Source organism: Lycorma delicatula, chromosome 5 (genome assembly GCF_047948215.1).
Source record: "Lycorma delicatula isolate Av1 chromosome 5, ASM4794821v1, whole genome shotgun sequence".
NCBI lineage: Eukaryota > Metazoa > Arthropoda > Insecta > Hemiptera > Fulgoridae > Lycorma > Lycorma delicatula.
The window spans coordinates 181,234,130-181,257,396 of NC_134459.1; the positions used below are offsets into that span (position 1 = coordinate 181,234,130).

A 23,267-nucleotide genomic window follows, 5' to 3' on the forward strand; every position below is an offset into this window, starting at 1 on the left:
TCTTATCGGACAAGAATTTTATGTGATGCGGTACTTTTTTTAAACGAATCGATTTCAGTTTGTTGAAAATTGACACAATGAATGCAGATCGCATTATAAATACCGATAAATAAAGTAGTCATGTCTCATCAGAATTTAATGTTATTTGACTTATCTTAAAAAGCGTAATCGATTAGAAAATATGTAATTAGTAAAAAGTTAATAATTTAAAAAAGGTTATATTAGTATTATCGCTTCTTATAAAATAATAATTTCGGTAGCGTTTTCTGTTTAATGAAAAATCTGCTAGTATACGATTTTGGGGGAAAAACAATAAAATCGTACTGCTGTGATTTTAAAATATACCCGGGACCAGAAGTCGATTCTGATTACAATACAGTAATGATAAAATGTAGATGGAATTTTAAGAAACTGTGAAAAGAATGAAGATAAAAAGACGAGATACAAATAGATTAAAAGAGAAAAATTTCAAGTTGAAATGTAAACAAATTGTAGGTTCAGAAATTCTGAACGGCACAGATTTGTTACTAGAAAAGAAATCTATTATAAAATAAATAAAAGTAAAGTAAAGGAAACAAAACGGTGACATTTGGGGGGAATTAATGAGCAGTTAAGGAAGGTGAATTCCTAATGTACTGGAAATTGCAGAATTTTGCTATCCGGGTAATAAAACTAAAAAGAATAAACAAAGTAATGTAGATAACAATAGGTAGCTGATACGAGGAGGAAGAGCTTGTTTCATGAAAAAAACAAGTCTGCTAGTCGTAGTCGATGAGTAATTATTTCATCTATTATTTTAATGAAATAGATGAAATAATTAGTTTATTTAATAAGTAACATGAATTTTAGTACGCATTAAAAATAGTTTCTTTATGTTTATTTTTCAGTTGCTTCTGTACATCGAAGCTTGTGAATCTGGATCCATGTTTGATAATATTCTACCGCAAAACACTAAAAGTAAATAGATATACATTTATTCTACTATTTTATATAAATGTAGTTATAGTTAGATATCGCATAATTAGACATTATATTCAACCCACCGAGTCGGTCTAGTGGTGAACGCGTCTTCCCAAATCAGCTGACTTGGAAGTCGAGAGTTCAAGCGTTCAAGTCCTAGTAAAGCCGGTTATTTTTACACGGATTTGAATACTAGATCGTGGATACCGGTGTTCTTTGGCGGTCGGGTTTCAATTAACCACACATCTCAGGAACGGTCGAACTGAAAATGTACAAGACTACACTTCATTCACACTGATACATATCACCCTCTGAAGTATTATCTAAACGGTAGTTACCGGAGGCTAAACAGGAAACAGAAAGAAAAGACATGACGTTCAAAGATTCTACTTTTTATGAAAAATTTAATCGCGTTGCGTTAAGGGATGATGTAATTATAATCTTGTTAAATTTTGCATAAGAACTGACTTTTTCTAAAGCGTAAGAAATTATCGATAGTTAATTTCCTGTCAGAGATTGAGTTACCCCTTACATTCATTATTCCATATGCCCTGTGATAACTTTTCTATCGATTATGTATATGAATAAACAAAAACGGTGGATGTAAATATAAGTAGAACGCAGGTACAGGCAGATGATTAAGCTTGTGATTAATGACCGATGAAAAGATTAACGTTACTGAAAAGTTAGGTGATTTTATTTTGTTTTAATCCTTTTTACAAAAATTATAATAAAATTTATTAAATAGGTCGGTTTCTATAATCGTATTAAAAAACACTAATAGGAGTTATGATAATTTAATTCTCAAAATGTACCTGTAAAAACACATTTGGAAACACAATAGCGGCTACTGTTACCTTTGAAATACTCCCCTTTACACCTATACATCGGTTTAGATGGTATTTCCAGTCGCAGACTTGAAATTTTCTTTGTGTACGTTTGAGTTCCTTTATCAAATTATTCTGGATGTCAGTGATGTTAGAAAATGTTCGTCCTTTTAATGTTGTGTTTAACTTTAAGAGTAGCCAGAAATCACAGCGGGTTAAGTCGGGTGAACAAATTTAACTCGCTGTGCTACAATCTAATTTGTTAATTGCATTTTTAGCCGGAAACTAATCCGTTAATCAAAATTAATTATTTACTCATCAAGACGCAATCGAGTACTTTTCCTCTAAATCTGTAATATTTTTGGCACCGTTAATCAAGCGCTTAATCATCTGTCCATACCAAATATTGCACTCCGTTTACATCTCCAAATAACATTAAGTTTTGGGTGCTCGTTTCTCGAATTGTCATTCGTTTCTTCTTGTTTATATTTCAATTTTTTGTGCCCCTCAAAGACACTTGACTTTCAAAGCGAAAAATTATTATGCCGCTTACAACAGCTCTAACGTTTCGGCGTTAGTTTTGCAGATTTTCATGCCAAATTTTACGTTAATATGCATCTTTAAATTGTAATCACGGTCTTTATTGCTTTTACAATAGCCAAATAACAGATGGGCCTATCGGCTTACACGCACACACATTTAGTTAAAACATGTACCGATCTAGATTAAATATACGAGTAATATTACACCGCTCGGAATTAAATAATCAAATCTCACTAATGTACAGAAGCGCTCAGAATTTCAATAAACTAATGGCTCATACGTTTTACGTAATGGCCATTTTTTAGAATAACTAAACAAATCTTTTTTCCTTTCTTAGTGTAACACCATTACGTTACAGTAAGGTAGCATAAGCGATTTATTTGTGAAATAGATCTTGTATATTATTTGATGAAAAATGTTTGTGAAGGTTAGTTATTATTTTCTATACGAATAATAATTCCATAGTAATATGAGGAAACTGACGTACCTTTGAATCTTAGGTGAATGTGTGAAACTACTTCATCGAACAGACTGGACGGTATTCAACCGTAGATACAAGAAATACAGACGCATACAGGGACTACCCGCAACTCCAGAGTCGATTTTACAGATCGCCAACAGAAATTAATTTAGAAATGTTCGGACGAAAATTTCACCGTACATATTTCAATAGTATGTAAAACCCAAGATCTCAACGTAGTTAAACGCGCTAAATTTTAAAAGAAAAAAATTAATGAAGAAGCATAACATAGATCGTATACATTTTTCGATCGCACAAAATAAAGATGTTCCCAAATTTAAATTGTCGATTGAATAAGTATTAATATTTAGCTACGTTAAGTTCTTTGGATGAAAAATTTCCTTTTAATTTGAAACGGAGTTATTTTCAAACATTATCGTATTGTATCGCGCTACTTAATACATTAAATATGTAGCGACGGAAAAAGGAGTTAAAAAAATATGCGATTTTAAAAGTTACATTCTTGGAAAAGAAAAGGAAGTTAATTTCACATTCGTAACAAATTATTATCATAGTTAATTATTTTTTTTTTTGGGAGGGAAATAAAAATGGATAATATCTCACAACCTGACGGATTACGTTATAATACGGTAAAAAATTTGGTTAAACGGTACGCGAAGAATAAAAATTAAAAAAGGTTTATCTTATTGTGTTTTATTAATTTGTTTCCTTTTCATTTCATTTCAGTTTTGGCAAATACAGCATCAGCCAGCGATGAATCATCCTGGGGATGGTATTGCAATTACAAAAATTATCCTTGCTTGGGAGATTTATATAGCATCAACTGGATGGAACACTTAGATTCTGTAAGTAAACCGACTTCATAAGCATAGTTAACACGCCTATGTAATTGGATTACATAAATGTTATAAAATTATGTCGATGTAAAGTAAATAAAAATAAGCAATATTACATGAATATTCAAGATAAACTGGTCAGTAAATTTTTATTTATCGCATTATTTAATTAATTGCTTCTTAAGTATTCTGTTACGCAATCAGCACCGACTAAAAAAAAAGGTTCAGTTTATTTAACATCCTAAAACTTCTAATAAAATTTCTTTAATAGAATTAAAAAAAAGAATAAAACATAATGAAATCGATCGTTGAATTTGTTATTTATCGCATATCGGTTTTTATTTATTAATAACGTATGTATGTTACATGTCATTCATAACCGTAATAATTATAGGTAATGAGACACGAGTTACCAGTCGCTCCCATTAATGACATTGTCAAGAATAGCAGACATCCCGTGACGAACTCTCTAATGAAAAATAGGAGTGAAGTGGTTTCTTGATGTCTTATTCTTTGTGGAAAATATATCAGCGCTTCAAACTCACCAAAATGTTGGTTATATGCAGCCCTTCAAGTGTCACTCTTCACCGGTCAATCCTGGCAGTTACTTGTACCTCTGGTACACAATTTCTATCGCACAATAAAGACAGAGACAGATATGTAACGTAACAAATTAATTTACGGTTTTCTTTTGTGAAGTAATTCGTCCTATATGCGTTTCTTAATGATGTATAAAACAAATTCTCTTTTCCTTTCTAGCGTTTGTGAAAATACGACTAGTAATATACCTCCTAGTAAAACACTATAATTTAAATTACGTTTGAAATGTAATTTAATCGATTATTTATAAGTATTATAGTCGGTATTGGCAAGTAAATATGACATGATGAAAGCAATTTATTACATGTTTTTTTTTTTTTTTTTTTTACAGAAAATCCCAGAAAAAGAAAACCTCTTCGATCAATATCAGAAAATCAGAACGATAACAACAAAGAGTCACGTAAACTTGTATGGAGATTTTAAAATTGGAACAAGCAACACAAAGGATTTTATCGGACCTAAAAATGTAGCTTTTGATGATAGTGAAAATACAAGTTTGGAAAGCATCGGAAAAGTAATACGAATGAAATCTGAATTTTTAATAAATTAAAGAAGAACTTTAGAAAATTATAATATTTTTTTACGATCGATTACTCTGTGAATTTTTGCAGGACAAAACATTATTAAAAAATCGAGAATTTCAATAATTTGCATCTTTTCAACCGGTCATGTCCTTTGAAAATAAACTAGTTTGGTATTACCTTAGTTTAATAGTTCATCTTTTATTAAGAAGGATTATTTTGGCTTCTTTCTAAATGTTTATCGACAACCAGACCAAATTCATCATTCACTAAAGGCTACGCCTTCTAGATTGATGTTTGGTCTCGGTCTACGTCTAGGTTTTTACCCAAAACCTTGCGCTCAAATATATTCATTAAGAACCGGTCATATCGTATTTCATGTCCTATCGATTTCACTCTTCTTCTTCGTAAGGTCCTCCTCTCAAGTGTTCCGCTTACACTTGATCATTTCTTTTTCTACCCGCCCGGCTTGCTCTTGTTATTCTCCTCCAAATCCATATTTCCGTCGCTTCCAGTCTTCTTCTTTCTGCTTTCCCAAGGAATGCGTTTCACACCCGTAAGTTAGAACACTCCAGACATAAGTTCTAGCCGACTCTTGGAAAGCTTGTTTTGCCGGTGTTATTCTTCTTTTTACTTTTGTGGCGCATTTATTATCGCTAGTGACGATGCTTTCTAAATAACAAAAACCGTCAACTTTCTCTACAACAGTACCGTCTAATTATATCAACCTTTGTACCTTCCTTTGTTTTTCCTACGATCATAATCTTTGTTTTCTCCTTATTAATTTTCAGTTAAAGTTTTCTTAGTACTTTAGATCTCCATTCCTCTTGTTGATTCCGCCAGTTATAGCTTTTTCAATAAACTAATTAAACATACACTGTGACAGCGGGCAACCTTGCTTGACTTCCCTTCTTATTTGTGCCTCTTTCTTTAATCCGTTAATTTCAATCTCTGTTTTCTGCGTTTTATACGCGTTCAGAATTAATCTTCTATCCTTACGGTTGAGTTTAGTTTCCCTCGTTGTTTGAAAATGCAATTCTTAATCCACCTTGTCAAAGGTTTTTTCTAAGTCTACAAACAGACCAAACTACTGTTTTATTTTCCAAAATACATTGTACAGTTACTTTGTTTTCTATTCCGTGTTTTCATGCGGCTTATGATTTTGTTTTAGATACGTTAAATTTTATTATTTTTCAAATTAATAGTACGTAAATTAATTTATTTAAATTTTTTCAATTGTTAATTGTACAGATTAAGAAGCTGTTATGGTTTGTATAACTTAAGCGACAAAATATTAATCGCAGTTATGCAGAAAGTAATTTAAATGCATTTCCTGAATAAATAATAATAAAAAATTGAATTTTGAATCTTATATGATATTTCTCATCATTGACAAAAAAACTAACAAATGAATCTGTCTTATTATTTAAAATTAAGCATTTTATTGTGTTATTCTAAGTAATTTACGATAAAGATCTTACTTGTTATATCAGTTGAAAAACCTACACGATCTACAACCTCGTGGTTTCATAATACTTAAAATATGCCAGATAATATAATTTTGAGAAGAAAACAAATGGATTTATTAATAAATACTCATATAATATCTGATAAACGATTTTCATAAATAACTTAGCTTTAATATCAGCCGTATTTAATTTTACTGAGTAACTACAAGGAAATTTTTGGCTGCTGATTTTAAAATTATCGCATTAAAAAAAGATACTTATGTTTAGTACGGATTGTGTTATGATTTTTTTCTGTTCTATAGGGAAATGGAGTTCCTAGTCGTGAAGTAGCATTACAGTGGATTAAACGCATGGCACAAAATGGACGTAATGCTCTAGAAAGAATGAGATACTCACGAATGGCTGCAGAAATTGAAAGAGTAATTATAACTTATCTTTGCTTTTACAAAACATCGGATGATTTCCTTTATGAGAATTCATATAGAACTATTCCTTATGCTACTTTTTATATCAAAAAGAATATTTTGTTCTTCGTGTATGCTGTTTCTTCTTTTTTAACATTGTTGCGATGGTAGTGTCTCAGACTTTCATCCGGAAGTCCCAGGTTCGAATCCCGGTCAGGCATGGCATTCCCCACTAACGCTACAAATCATTCATCTTATCCTCTGAAGCAATACCTAATGGTGCTCCCGGAGGAAAAAAAAACCTATAGTTTTTAACAGCTGATTCATTGTTAGCATCAGTTTTTCTTTAGTTTTCTTTCAGGATTTGTCAAACTTTCTCTTCAGGTTTTTTGAGGAAAAAATGAGTTTTAATGAGTACAGCTAATGTATAAATGAACAACACTATAATTTTTTTTAAAATTACACTTCAAATATTTGTAAATTTTAAACATCTGTTTTTAAATCAAAAACTAAATCGCTGTTATATAAGTGATAAATGATATAACTTATTCATATTGATTCTGAATAATAAAAAACAAAAATCTGCTCATCTAATAATTTGAATTTATAGTGAAAGTACTAAAAACATTAAGTTTTTTTATAATATAGAAGGGGCAAATATTTTTCTTTATTCCATAAAATAAACATAATGACACGTATAATCACATGTATATATACATATATATATATATATATATATATATACTTGAAAAAATAAATATATTAATTTATGTATGCAAGGTGAATCTTTTAAATAATGAGACTGATAAAATGACTTACAGTAGCGTGCAAATTAATACATACACACATGTTATTTAAGAAAAAGTAACTTTACTTAAAAAAAAAATCATACCTGCACAATTTGTGAATATGTATTAATATGTCCTCCTTTATTCCTAATCGCTTCACATACACAATTTGGCATCGATTCAATAAGAGTAAAACACATTTTTTTCTATTTCTTCATCATGAAACCATACCGATATTATTATTTTAATGAGGCCAATTTTTGTAGTACAAATCATTCTTAAGAGTCATTTTTTAACTAATGACCGAAGATTTTCAATCGGGTTTAAGTCTAAGGAGTTGCCTGGCCATGGAGAACTATGATATTGCATTTTTCAAAAACTTTTTCCACTTTTTTGGCAGTACGACATGTGCCAAATTTTTTGGAAATACTCCATTGCCTTGTGGGAATTTGTTTTGAAGCTGTGTCACAACCCTTTCCTTCAGAATCTTTATATAGCCATCACTTTTCAACATACCACCGCTTATTGGAAGTAATGAAAAAGAGTCTTCGAATGAGAAAAAACCCCAAAACATTTTTTCTGAAAATTTTAACTGATTGCTGGCTATGAGCCGGTGATGTACTTTCATCTGAGGCTTTTTTAATATATAGAACCCTTGCTCCTACACATAAAAATTGTGACTTGCCAGAAAACATAACATTTTTCCGGTTTTCTTTGGTCCAGTTAGCATGCGCTTTGGGCCACAAGAACCTTTTTTGCAAATTGCTACTATTAAAAGCTGCTTTTTAGCTGGCCAAAAGCTTTCAAACAAGTCATCATCCAGCTGCAAGAAGTCCACACCAGATAATTTTGGGTCAAGTTTAATTTTTCTCATTACTAACCGATTCTATGTTAAGAGTAGTTTTTCTTTTATTGTCAGATTTGCTTTTCCTTTGGGGTGGAAAGGAACCAATTTTTTAGATTCTTTTAAAATAGCATTCATTGTTCGTAGTCCAACACCACACTAAGAAGCTATTTGTTATTGTTCATACCGGTATGCTTAGAGAGAGAAACAATTTTTAAATTATTTCTTGTAGTTGTGTCCATTATTAAATATTCAAGACACACAGAACAAAAAACATGAAAACATGATTTTGTAATAAAAAAATGAAATAAACTTTCACAAAACACTATTTATAACAAGAAAATTGCTAAGTAACCAAAGAAAAATGACCTTACATTACACAGACGATTTAAAGAATGGATGAGCTGAAGCAGGGCAGCCACAACATAGAAATAATTAAAATACTCTGTGTTAATACCCTGTGTTTGGATTAACTTGCATTCTACTATATACCATTAGTCGGGGAGCAAAACCTCCTATGAATCATGGCTGAAATAGGGTTTTTGTCTTTTTTTATTGTTTTGATCTTTCTCTAGCGCTTGGTGTGAGACTTATGTGCTAAGCTATGTTTAAAAATTAATAAAACTTATTTTCAAAATCTTCCAAGTGCAAGCTTTCTTATTTTTTTCGGAAAAATCTTTTATGTGTTGCTATTCACATTAGAGACTTTTCAGAAAATTTGTAATGTATGTGCAAACCTCCTTGAGTACCATTATGAACATAGAAGGCTTTTATGAATTATTGTTATTTTACTTGGTAAAATATTTTTTATGTTCCTCTGTGCATTTTTCGGTAATAGAAACTGAGATAATTAATAAAAAGATTGTTCAAGAAAGCATAATAACAGTAGTATCAGTGATGGTCAAGATAATCCTGAAGATAATAATGTAAGTGAGTTGGTGAAGACATATCAAGTCAATGTTCTAATTGTTAATTAATCACATTGTAAATCTACTGACAATGATGAAAATAAGGAGAAAGAATAGGGTGTAAGAAGAAAGAAAAGTGAAAAAGCTAGCAAAGGGTTACTGCCTTTGCCCTTGATAGGTTTTTATTTCAAATATGCTTAATGATTTTTAAATATTAATGACTTTATAAAACAATACTTTAAGTAAAGTTGTGAAAAAGATAAAAATATTCAATAAAAAAAATGTTGTCCAATTCCCCTTGACTAACTAATGATTTTAATAAATCTTTTTCACAGTTAAAAACATAATCAATCACATTAATTTTTTATGTTGATTAAAATATGAATTAACTGTGTATTCTGTGAATCTGCCCTGATCAACATTTTATCATGTGTCTTTTGAGCTGTTATATTAGTTTTCTTGATCAATTTAAATTGATATAACTTAAATTATATGCTGTGGCTTTATCATGGCACAGTGTTTGTAGACTCTCAGCTATAAATATAATGTAGTTTAACTAATTTATTGTAATGTATTAATGTAATTAAATTTATTATAATGTAGTTTAAAAACTGTAATTTCTAGCACCAACTAACTTTTCTATTAGTGTACATATTGTTTATCAATTGGTTCTGCCATCCTGATATCAAATAGTGGTTACAGAATTTACTTAAAAAATTGAGCATTAATAAATGTATGAATATACAAGTAAGTATTTTAATTTCGTCTTTCATTTGTAACTATTAATGGCTGATTCTTCAGTATTTTAATTTATAATTAAAGCCAATTAATAGCAAATTCTGCAACAGTTAATTACAAATTTTCCAAGTGATACAACCAGTTTGATAAATGTAAAATTAAAAATAGGAATTTTTAATATTTTTTTAAAAACAAAATTGCATTTGTTTGTGAAAGAGCTGATAAAATCAGTGTGTTGTATGTTACAACGCAAAATGTAACCAACTTTGAAGCGTAATACTTGGAATTATTTAATGGTAATATTCACTTTTATAAAAATGTTAACAGTCGCATTTAATAAAGCACTCCCTGAAGAAAACCGAAGATAAACTGCACACAGTTTCACAGTCTATTATCATCCTTCATTAATAGCTAATGACAATGGCAAATTTGATTGAAATTAATTATTTTTAGAAACACCTTAAAATTTATATTCAAATTATAACAGAAAAATTAATAATTCTTCTATCATTGCTTTACAGAAACGTGAATTAGTTGACACAGTAGTTCATGAAATACTGAAGAGAGTAACTGGAGAGGATAAGGAATTCTTAGATGATATTGAAAATAAGCACAATAAACTTAACATGGAGATGTTTGATTGCTATGAAGAAGTCTATCGTCATTTCAGCAAACAATGTTTTAACATGAATAAGGTATGCTTTAATGAAAGAATCCTTTAAAAATGTATTTATATTGTTTAATAAATTATGAGAATTATATAATCCTTTATTGACAGATTGCAGGACAGTAGTTGACATGTCTAGACCAGTGGTAGTAAAACTATGACCTGCAGGTCAGACACTGACACACGAAAGCTTTTTAAATGATCCAAGCATTGATTTCCATAAACTTATTTTTTGTATCATAAAAGAGAGAACAGACTATTAAAAGATTTAAGTATAAATATCTAATGTTGAATTTATAAAAAAAAATTCCAAGTGGACGTTGGCTAACTGATCTTCTACATCACTTCACCTGTGTATGACTCTGACAGTCAGTCATAAACTTGGGGCGCACATTCATTGCATCATAAAACGGGGATGTACCAGCTAATTGGCAGCCTTGGCATATGTGTCCAGAAGTGTTTAATAATTCAACTTTATTATTATTATTTTCTTATTAAATTTTCTCATCTACATTGTATGTATATCAAGTACATTTATTTATAGTGAAAACATCACTTCACGTACATACAATGTAAAAGACATTTAGAAAAGTTGCATTCAAATCTCAGCTTCTTAACAGACAAAGAAAGGAAAGAATAATTTTTACAAAATAAAAAACAGAATAATTCACAATCCAGTATTTTAAAAACTTTTTTGATTCTAAAAAATAAATTACAGCTGCTAGATTTCAAGTAGCCAATACATTGCTCACGATAGGAAACGTCTTTCAGAAGCAGAATTTATAAAACAAGTGTTTTTAGAATTTAGTGTTACTTTGCAAATTTAAAAAAATAAGAGTTGATTATGAAGCATATAAATGATTTACCAACAACAAGTCACAATGCAATTAAAGAACGAGTAATAGAATCATAAAGAAATATTTCTTTGCAAATATGTAATGACTTAAGGTATGGAGAAATTATTTATATTCAATTGCTTTAGATGAGAGTAATGATTTAAGTGGTTATGTACAACTAGCAGTTTCTGCTCGATATAAATCAGGCAGTATCATGAAAGAAGAGCTGATGAAACTAATAATGTTAAAAGGGAAGTGTATCAGTCTTGATTTTTTTAAAGAATTTGTTAATGCATTTGAAGAAATGGATATTGACATACAGAAAATTGTTTCTGTAACAGACAGTGCATCCAATATGGTGGGAAAAAACATTGATTTTATTCAGCAGCTTAAGCAGAATATTAGACATTCTCTGAATTTACACCAGAAAGTTCTATGTGCAAAGCAAAGTTTAAAAACATTTTGCAATGTAATACCAGTTGTAATAAAAGTCATCAATTTTATAAATGCAAAAGGTCTTAATAAACAAAAATTAAAGGAAATTGAGTGCCAGTATTCTGGGATTTTGACATAAAACAATGTTTGATGGCTCAGTTGCGATCAAGTTCTTAATTGGTTTGTCAATTTATTAGAAGAAATAAAGTTCTTTTTGAATGAAAAACAATAGTCGATGAATTTTCAAATATAGATCGGTTAAATGATTTAATATTCTTATGTGACATCACTCAGCATTTCAATGAATTGAATAAAAAACCTCATAGAAATGGAAAAATTGTATTAATGATGTTTGTAAATACGAAAATATTTATGATGAAACTTGACATCTTCACTAAAGATCTGGAAATGAAAATCATTAAATTTTTCCTCGATTTCAAAAACATTTTCAAAACACAATAATTTTTGAAAATACACTTGTCATTCAAGAAAGTGCATTTAAAAATATTTAGTCATAATACAGGATATAAAACAAGCTTTTCAGGAGAGATTTAGTCAATTTAAAAGTTTGGAAAATACATTTCATTTTATTTTACATCCACACAAAACCAAATTCGGAACAATGGAGTTAACCGAATTTATGCGGCTAGGTATCCATGATTTAGAAATGGAATTAGCTGACTTTCAAAGCAGCATAGTGTAGAAAAATAAATTTGAAAACTTAATTTCTGAAGTAGAAGAAAAAATTTCTGAAAGTAATGCAGGTAATGATAGATCCCACACTAAAAATTGAAAATATTATGTTACACGTACGGGATTCTTTACCAAACAATTTTATATCAAAGAAGACACTTGCTAATTATCCTTTAATGATTTTTGGGTGCACATATTCATGTGAAAAATTGTTTTTCTCAATGAATTTTGAAAAATCTACCAATAGAAATAAACCGGGAAATGAATTGATTGTAAAAAGCATTAAACTAATGAATATGATATATGAACCTAATATTAAGAAACTGAAAATAAGTAACAACAGATTTCACGTTAAATATACTTTTATCAACTTTAATATACATACACGCATCTGTAAACTATTTATTAAACTATTTAAACTGTTTATTAATAAAGCATGCAAATATATTATGAAATATATGCGTGCTTTTCTTTATTCCTTGTTCATTCAAATACTCAGTGCAGAGCTGCCCCTAGGCATGGTAAATCATGGTATCATCCCCAAACGGTCAAATTCAAGCCATTTCTATTAACAAATTTTCGGTGTTTCCAAATTTTGATACCCTTTTTACCACACCCCCCCTTTCCAAGTGACTCCACTGAATTAGTGATCCATGGGCTAGTATTAAAAAAATATGAACAAAATTTGACCAATTTCTCAAAAAGGTTTGCCATCATTGGTCTAGACAGTACTGTGGAGATGTGAAGTCAGTTTAATTTTCCTAATAAGTTAAGTGTAGTTTTATGGGATGTGGCTTAATTGTTTTGTCTCAGAAACATACATTACTAGAAAGAGAGAGCCAAATAAAAGTGCTGGGTATACCCAGCATTTTTACTTTCCTGGCATGACAGCTCTAGAGCTATGCTGCAAGAAGTATGGTAGGTAATCGGTCAAAAAATGAGATATGGGTTTCTTTTGGATTTCTTGACATTTCATGACCTACTGACTCAAAAAACAAAAAAATGTATGGAGTAATGTTTGTATGTATATATGTATGTCTGTTGGCGTGTTTGAAGCTTAATAACTTACAACTGGATTAACCAATTTTGATGAAATTTGGCTCAAACACTCGTGTATGTGAGGCAATTTGTTATTAAAAGTTTGGGGTCAATATTTCCATGGGATGGGGTAGATAGTTTCTTTGCGGGTCAATTTTCTCAAAATCTTGCAAACATAATCTCACTTTATATTTAGCACAGTACATGCATACATGCTTATCTTACTATTTAAAAAAATAATTTGTCTACAAATTCTCCTCTCCATTTCCCAAAAATCAAAAACTACCTTTTTATTTATTGTGTACTTTTTAACTGAATTTTCTTTACGTCTTCCTGAGCATAGTGGTAGTGGAAGTGGCCCAAAAGAATACTCTGGGGCAATATTGGTGGTGGGGGAGCTGATCAAAGTTAAAGTTATCTTTTTAAAACTTTTTTAGATTATTTATACTTTAATAATGGTTATATATTTTTCATTGGAATTTGTTTTAGTTTCTTCCGTTTAACATAGTAAACGTAGATAAATCAAAACATTTTCTTGGAAGGTGATTTTGGAAGCGTGGGAGCAAAATAAAGTAAAACAATCAATTTGTTGAAATTTTTAAGCTTTTTTCAAGTAATTTTTCCACGCACTCATAAGATTAAATAAGCAATGCCAGGAATGTATAATAACTATGTTGTCAGTTTTATTTTCAACTGTGGTAACATTATCAAAATCAACAGCTTGGAATATTATCACAGTGTGGAAATTAAGCTAAAATCCAATGTCAAAATGAACTTATAATTTCGCAAAAATTTCGAAATATAAGAATAATAAATTTACGTATTTAGTTAATTGTGTGATCAAGTGTACCGAGTTATAATTTTTTTAGATACTCATTGATGGAAATGTGGCTGCAACTTGTAATAAATGTTTTATTATAATGTTCTTCTGTACGTATATGTATTTTGTGTTTAGATATTAGATAATATTACAGGTGACATCCTATGTAGTAAGATGTTTAGAAATCAAAATGGACAGCTCAGTCTCTTTTCTTAGCCTGTTTTCCAGATTCATTTTATAAGATTATACAATTTATTATGCGTTAACTATTCTAATTTCAGCGCTGTATATAATAATGATATTGTTCCTTTCTTTCAGAATCCGTATGTCGTTAAGCATTTTTATAAATTTGCTAATATCTGCCTCCTGGGTTCATCGGATTATCAAGAAAAGACTATGAAAGCAGTTAATGAGATTTGTGGACATAACTTCCCACAAATAACTGATACTCTGTGATCATTAAATTTAAATAATGTTAAATGATAAATTTCATAAAAAAGCATATAAAAATAAAATTCATAAAAAAATAAAGCTATCTTCATGTACATTTATTTGTTATATATGTATATATATATATATGTGTTAACAAATTATGGCAACCTTAAATAACTTTCCAACATTTAAACATAAAAAAATGAAAATTATCAACTGTTCCTACTTTGAAACAATATAAGCAAACAAATATAAGAAGCCATCCACAGAACGGTAACTAAATCTTAAACTGATTAAGTTTAATACAGTGTATACATTCAACATAATGTAATAAAAAAAATGACTTCTCTAATGATGATGGTTAATAAATATTTTAAGTACTCGAATTCTCTGAAAAAAACATAAGCATAGAATATTTAATGTAACTAATAAGCAACATTATATTACTTTATTGTTTTATAGTATTATTTCAACTTCATTTAGTAGAACAAATTATTAAAAACTTAAAAAGATAAACGGTAATATCAGCATTAAAAAAAGGATTATCTGGACATGATCCCAGAATTTTCAAAAGAAATATTATTATAAAGATTTGTTACAAATCCTGCCAAATTGAAGATATATTTTAAGTTGTAAATAATCATTTTGATGATTTTCAAATTGAGTACTTGATTTCAACCATAAAATACTTAAAATAAAAATGTTTAATCTTTTTTAATCGAAGATAAAAAGGAATGTATTTAATGGCTAGTTACATTCATAAAATAATGTCAAATTTAGAATTAGTTGAATTAAAATAAGGAAGGAACAAATTGTAAGTGTGCATAAATTGTTAAATTTACAAATAAGTAGCGTATTTTGTTAATAAATGGTACTGGCAAAAGCCAATAATTGTGTCATTCACTCATAATTTGGGTTTAAGAGTTCTTTTGAGAAGACTACATGAACCATGAATGAGATGCAAATCAATTTTATAATACCAGTTCACAACATTTAAGCTGACACAAGGTCAAGGCTGATGTAGAAATTCCTATATATTATTAGAATACTAAAAAACAGATGATGAAGCTCAATTTCAAGCAGAAAGAGCATTTGCTAATAATTAGTTCTACTGTAAAGGCACGAGCAGGATAAACATTAAACACTGGAATTAAAAATACAGTAATGGTAAAATTTTGTTACATAAGAATTTATCTGTTTTAGAAATTCCTATAAATAAAGTATAAAATAGTACATTAAAAGCAAAACTAGTCATTGAAGAAAACTTAAAAACAGATTTAAAAAAATATATTATTGACGTAGTTTAAAAAACCACAGACAAAAATAATATATTTTTGAAACAAAATCTGCTTAATAACAAAATTTGAGAGAATTATCTTAAATTGGAAGTGAATCAACAGCTACAGCTACAAAAATATTGCTAATAATTCATGTAGATTATTTCAATCTTGAAGGAAAGAGATTTTTGGTTGTAGTCAACACTTTTTCAAGAACGCATATCATGGTGAGTAATAAATCTTGTTAATCCGACCACAAAAATCAAAAACTTTTAACACTGTCAAGTGGGACAAGTCATCTTGCCCCAAGTGCTTTTAACTGTTTTATTTTTGGTGTTAATATACAATTTTTATTTATTTAAAAAATATTATCATTATTTTTTATTTTATTAAGCTGCATGATCCACAAACTGTTCCAAACATGTTATAAGGCATACAGATTTATTGAAAATATTTTAACTCTGCCTTTTGTGCTATTTTATTAATTTCTGACTCATTATGTATCAGATAGTGAGGAATTATAAAAAAAGTCCTCAAAACGGGACTAGGACAGAAATGATATAACCTGCTGCTATGTTAGAAGTCAAAGATGGAAGAATGAGTTGCTTGGGTGCAGCAAATTTTTTTATACTCCCGATGCAACGCTTCATCGCTGATTGAAGAAAAACAATGATGAAAGAATTGGATGTTCTTTTATCTGTATATCCGTGTACAATGCGGCGTATGCCGACGCCTTAATTGGAAGAAAGCTTTCGAGGACGGTCGTCACTTTGTTGAACGCTTGCGCCTGGTGCAGTTAAACATGCATCGATCCCGGGCATCCACCAGTGAAGCCAATGGGATCCTTGAGGAGTTCGACGTCGAGATCCTCTTTGATCAAGAGCCGTACACGTGGGGGACAGGATGGTCGGCTTCCACGGGGTTGATGTTATTCAATCTCATGGGGGACAGCCGCTCTTTGCAATCGTGGTCGGTTCGGTCTTCTTCTGGATGCCTCAGTTTTCTGATGAGCAATTCATCGTCGTGGGAGTCACGAGGGATACGCTCGATGTTGTACTGGTATCGGGATACGTCCATGTTGGACTCCGTCCAACATTGAAGTCATGATGACTTGTTGGCGAAGTTGGGGCGGATTCTGAATGGTCTCCCGAGCATGAGAGTGCTGGTTGCTCTTGATGCTAACGCCAAGTCTTCCCCCTGGGGTTCACCACTCATTGATTCCAGAGGCGCTGGTCTAGCACAGTTCTTTGAAGTCAGGAACCTCTACTTGATTAACGAGGAAGAACAACCGCTGACTTTCTCTTCCGAACTGGGGGAAAGTTACATCGACGTCACCTAGGTGACTGGCGATCTGCTTAGGTGTACAAGTAGTTGGACTGTCTGTCTATGAGATCCCCTACGGTTGCGGTCCAAGAGCTCCAGATTCGGGTCGCTATAACCTAAGCGGCCTAGATCAGCACAGGCTGCTGGTAGTGACCAGTCCGCTGATCGGAGAGTGCCTGGAGCCGTCATGACCGCTCCTTCCGGGGTGCCGTCTGTTAAACGCAAGAGGAAACCCGGGAAAAAGTGGGGGTCCTCTGACCTTAGCGTGCTGCGCGCAAGAGTTAGGTCCGCTAGGAGAAGATACCAGCGTCGCCCCCTGACGGGGATTATTGTTGATGACGTACGCGCTGAGGGTTTGTGGATCTACCGGCGCGCCTGTAATGAGTACGTTCATACCATAAAGGAAGTCGAATTCAAGTTTTGGCAACACTCCTTGCGCGAGTTGCAGCGCAGCCCCTGGCAGCTCGCGAAGTCATATTACCAGCCAAAGCCATTGCATTCGCTGTCCAGGTGTTTGATGCCGGTTTGCTAGTTGTGAACACGCTTTAACATCTGCGGCGACTTACCAAGAGTTCCTGGATACTCTGTTTCCAGATGTTCCGAAGGGTGAACCAGAAGTCGGCGTTAGGGCGGGTTAGCACTATTCCCTGGCGTACGGACTGTGGAACCCGTAGACATAGACTGAGTGGTTTTTCGATTGGCATTGAGAAAGGCACGGGGGATTGACCAACCTAACCCGGTTATTTCCTATCACCTGCTGCCTGTCATAAGAGAGCCGATCGGCCGACTGTTCTCCAGGCGCCTAAGCTGGAGCTGCTTCCCGACTTGTTGGAAGGAGACTTTGGTGAGGGTGCTCTTAAAATCAGGAATGGATCCGAGTGAGGTCAGCAGTTACCGACCCATCAGCCTCTTGCCGGTAATCGGCAAGTTGCTTGAAAGGCTGCTTGTGGAACGGCTCTTGGAAAGCATCGATATAAACTCACTTCTAAATCGAGGCCATTATGGCTTCATGAAAGGGCTTTGCACCGAGGATTGCATCTTAAATGCTCTTGCCGAGGTGGAAGGCGCCGACTGTAAATATGTTTTGGTAATTTTTATTGATGTAGAGGCAGCATTTCCTTCCTTGTGTTGGAGTTCTGTCTATGAGTTGGAACGCCGTAATGTTCCCGTAGCCCTGCAGGTCATAGTGCGTGACTATTTGTCTATCTGTACGGTTCTGTTTAGAGATGCACATCTGGCTGGGGAAGCTCGCAGGGTTCTGTTCTCGGTCCCCTGCTGTGGAACCTGGTATTTGACGGATTTCTGAGACTGACAATCAAAGAAGGGGTCACAGCTCAGGCTTTCGCCGATGACTGTCTCCTGCTAGTTCGTGGTAATTCACGACCGCAGCTAGAAGACTGGGCGCAGGCGGCTTTTTCAACCACGAAGAGCTGGATGGACATGCAAAATTTAAAGATTTCTGTGCCCAAGACGAAGTTTATGCTTCTCAAGGATGCAGACAAGTTATCGTACAGTCGTAACCCACACATTAAGTATAAAGGCTGTGTGATCAGCCGAGTTAGAGTTCATATGTACCTAGGTGTTTTGTTTGATGAGAAATTGCTATTTAGCAACCACATTAGGCGAGTAACGGCGGACGCCGTCTGTGTGATGCACAAGCTTAGAAGGATTGCTCGGAAGGATTTCGGGCTGTCGGACCGTCATTTGTATATGGTGTAACGAAGTGTCTTCGAAAGTATGGTCTCTTATGCTGCGTCCGTTTGGGCGCATAGGTTGGACAGAAATACAGCACGTATCAGAATTTAAGGAGCGCCCAGCGCAGAGCATTAATAGTATGCGCTGGTGTTTTTAAAACAACCTCCAACGAGGCTACCACCGTATTGGGAAAGGCTCTCCCAATCGATTTAGTTAAGGCAGCCATGTGGAGATTGCGAAGAGGCCGAGGTATTTGGGATGCGGTTTCGGGCCGAGCAAGTACCGGAGAGGAACGGTGATCATAATGCACCGATTCTAAATTTCGTTCAGTTGCCCATCCCCACCTGAGGAGGAGGCTTTACAGCCACGCGATGGATGCGTGGCAAGAATGGCACACCACGACTAAGGGAAGGTCCTTGTATAGATTTATACAGGACTTGGGGTAATGGTATGCCTCTCCTTCGTTTTTAAGGGCAACGGGTGCCCAGGTGCTCTCCAACCACGCGAACTTGAACCTATATTTTTTCGGTTCCGCCTGGCAGTTGTTGAGCTGTGCGTTTGCGGGGAGGTCCAGTCGAATGGACATATGATGTTCGACTGCCCAGCCCTTGGGGGGGGGGGGGGCAGAAATCAGGCCACCCTGGAACTTAGAGGTCAAGGGGAAAACTGGCCACTCATAAGCGGCGAGTCAATGTGGCGTAAGCCGCATTGTTGAACCCTGTGGGAGTTCCTAGATTCCGTTGCTTTGTTCAACCAGCATCAATAGTTTATTTAAGGGAAGACTCCTACCTCACTGCTGTGGGAAGCTACTCGAGAGTTATGGCTGGCCATCGGCCAATTAAATCTCAAAGCGGTTTAGTATTAGTGGACAGGTACTTGCTCGCATTCAGCGACCTAGGCGTGGCAGCGAATTGCTGTCTTGACGTGATAAATTTAACTTATTGAATTTTAATCATTTAGAATATATGACAACAGAGCGGTGGGACACGAAGCAAGTGGTGTCTGGCACCATGCTTAGTTCGCTCACGCAATTAGGTTAGCTCTAGCAACCAGTTAGGACACTGGTCGCTAAACTGATTCGAGGCTCAGTAGCTGTTTGTGTCGTATTCTGTGCCACCGGTTCATCGAGGTAAGCGGTCACCGTTCCTTTACTTTTCATCGCTCTCTAAACGCTTTTCTCACAAAAGATCCTTCAGTTTGGGAAACAGATGCTGTCACCAAGGTCAAATCGGAGCTGTAGGGTGGAAGAGTGGTTAACCCCCCGGGTTGGTCTAGTGGTGAACGCGACTTCCCAAATCATCTGATTTGGAAGTCGAGAGTTCCAGCGTTCAAGTCCTAGTAAAGGCAGTTACTTTTATACGGATTTTAATACTAGATCGTGGATACCGGTGTTCTTTGGTGGTTGGGTTTCAATTAACCACACATCTCAGGAATGGTCGAACTGAGACTGTACAAAATTACACTTCATCTACACTCATAAATATCCTCCTCATTCATCCTCTGAAGTAATACCCGAACGGTAATTCCCGGAGGCTAAACAGGAAAAGAAAGAGAGCGTGGACGAGTGGAAAATTTGCCACTTAAATCTTAGATTTTATTTTGTGTTCATCACAGCCTGCGAGGACCGCCACCTCGCACAAATCTTTTTGTATTTTAGTTCAGTAGTGACAATTTTACCGATAATGGTAAGAAAACTGAAAAATTCCATTATTTTTTTAGGATGTGACATGTCGATTTCGTTCGATGAATTCGTCAACACGACTCGGAAAATCATCCGTATTGATACACTCGCTTTACACGCTGCGATATTCTATATTCTCTTATTCATTTTTAATACGCACAGTAACAGCAGGAGCACGGAGAACTCAGTTAAGAGTTCGCACGATTAAACACAGACGCGTAACTGAGTACGGCCTTGTAGAAATAGACCGTCCGTGAGCATCACTTGCGCGGTAAGGATGGGCGAACGCGTATAACTTTCCGTATCACCGGTATTATTATTATTATTATTATTTTCTACCCTTTTGAACTCAAGACAAATTAAGAGTTGGTAAGTTGTTTTTATTTTGCTGTAGACATATATACTTCAAAAACTGAAAGAAGAATTAAATAAATGTGTTTATTTTACAGCGCTTACCTTTATCTCTGGACTGTTGAGCTGATATAAAATGATCAACAAATCCTTCTTTCACTTGCCTGAGTGTTATAAATTCTAGTGAGTTGTCGGTCCAATCGGGAAAATGTCTCCGCTTCTAAAATATAAAATTAAACTAACTAAATTATGACTTAAAGCTAATTTAAACATTCATATTTACAAAAAATTGTTTCTGTAACGGGAAATATAATACTTAAGTGCATTTACGGTAATGCTTGTTGTAAAATTGAGAATTAGTTACAGAATCTCTTGAAAAGTGAATACAGTTATGAGATACTGAAATTACATCATTAGACATCTGCTTACTGCATTGGACAATAAACATCTAAAAATTACTATTTTCCTCAATAGATGAAAATGTCCTTTCAGAAGATCCTTTTGGACCTACTGTGTAGTTATGTGTATGCTACGTGTGTGATTTGCATTATACGACGAATATTTTTGTACGTTTCCAGTTTTTAAGAGATGATATGTAAAGATTGATTCTGTTGCCATTTTCATTGTTCTCTCTATGTAAGGAGTACATCTGAACATTATATGTGTGAAAAAGGATTAAGAATTCTCTCTCTCTCTCTCTCTCTCTCTCTCTCTCTCTCTCTCTCTCTCTCTCTCTCTCTCTCTCTCTCTCTCTCTCTCTCTCTCTGTGTGTGTGTGTGTGTGTGTGTGTGTGTGCGCGCGCACGCGCGTTTAAGCAGCTGCGCAACAGCTTCAAAACAACTTTTTGAAAGTATATTAAAATTGATATAGAAAGCGAAAATTAAAAAAAAACCAACATTCCATTATGAAGAGGAATAAAATTGCATTTTTACTTCGATGACTTAAGCAATTTAATACAGTAATAAGCATGTTATCTGAACACAACGGTTTTCTTCAGTCTGTTGATTGTCATGATATAAATCCAGATATATGATCTGATCATACAACCTTAAAACATTCCATGTCTTATTTATTTAGTCTATATTCTATTTCATTTTTTAGAGAGAAGATATATTTTTTTTTGGGAGTACGCAAAACACTTTTGCGTTATCATCGCTCGGAACAACATAATACGATATTAGAAAAGAAAACATATTTAAATACTTATTAAATAATTGAATACAGATGCGTAACCTTAAGAAACAACAAGATATTCGACGGTATCATCGTATTGTTTCCTAGAAACAGTAAACAGGAAACTAATGCGCAGAAATAGGAGAACAAATTCTAATTCATCATAGGATGAAAATTGTCCTGATTTTTTTAAAGTTTTTGAAAGAAAAGAATGTAGGGCGGCTATAACACAAGTGATAAAAGAAGACTATGCGATGAACATTTTACTCATGTATAGAACTGTTGTATTTCAGTGTCAAAGAAAATATAAAGAAATTCATGAAGGAAATCAATGCGATACTAACAACCAAAAAATGAAATAAATTATCGATCTAAAATTGTTAATGAATGATTACATTAAAATCAACAAGTATCAGACTAATAATAATATCAGTAATTAGTGTCAGGCGTTTGACTAAATATGGATGTTTCACAATTCGAATAGCGTGAAATAAATAAAGAAACAAATGCTCATAATTCAGTCAAGAATCGTATTTATTAAAACAATGAGTGGACTGTAAAAAGATTAAAATACGAATTTATACATGTTCATAAAGAGACTTGCGTGAAATGAAATTAAGTTACATAAAAAATACAACAAATGAGAAATAAAATTGTTAATGATGCCGCTAGAAGGGCGAGGCGTACACAGCTGATATTGCGCGACGACTGCCTGGTCCAGCTAGTCTTGCGTGTATACCCCCGCTACTTGAGTGACGTATGAGCGCAAACATCAGGTACTTGGGCATCTTCTTTTCTAATTAAAAATTAACATTTAAAAATCTCAACTTTCAAGCTGCAAAAATGACTGACTTTATTAGGCAGATATGGTAATTTTTACGTTATTAAGCTCCAAAGTTTAATAACATAAACGATATGCGAGTATAA

The 23,267-nt window shown here is 33.3% G+C and overlaps 1 protein-coding gene across 1 annotated transcript in view; it reads left to right on the forward strand.

The window, feature by feature from the left end:
• The window catches only part of LOC142325662 (legumain-like), a 41,520-nt gene extending 26,581 nt beyond the window's left edge, over positions 1–14,939 (forward strand). The window contains exons 7-12 of the mRNA XM_075367692.1: positions 888–957; positions 3,538–3,656; positions 4,579–4,761; positions 6,540–6,656; positions 10,441–10,614; positions 14,727–14,939. Of these exons, the coding sequence (XP_075223807.1) occupies positions 888–957; positions 3,538–3,656; positions 4,579–4,761; positions 6,540–6,656; positions 10,441–10,614; positions 14,727–14,864 (801 nt within the window). The 3' untranslated portion in view covers positions 14,865–14,939. The remainder of the gene's footprint in view (positions 1–887; positions 958–3,537; positions 3,657–4,578; positions 4,762–6,539; positions 6,657–10,440; positions 10,615–14,726) is intronic.
• The last annotated feature ends 8,328 nt before the right edge of the window (positions 14,940–23,267 follow it).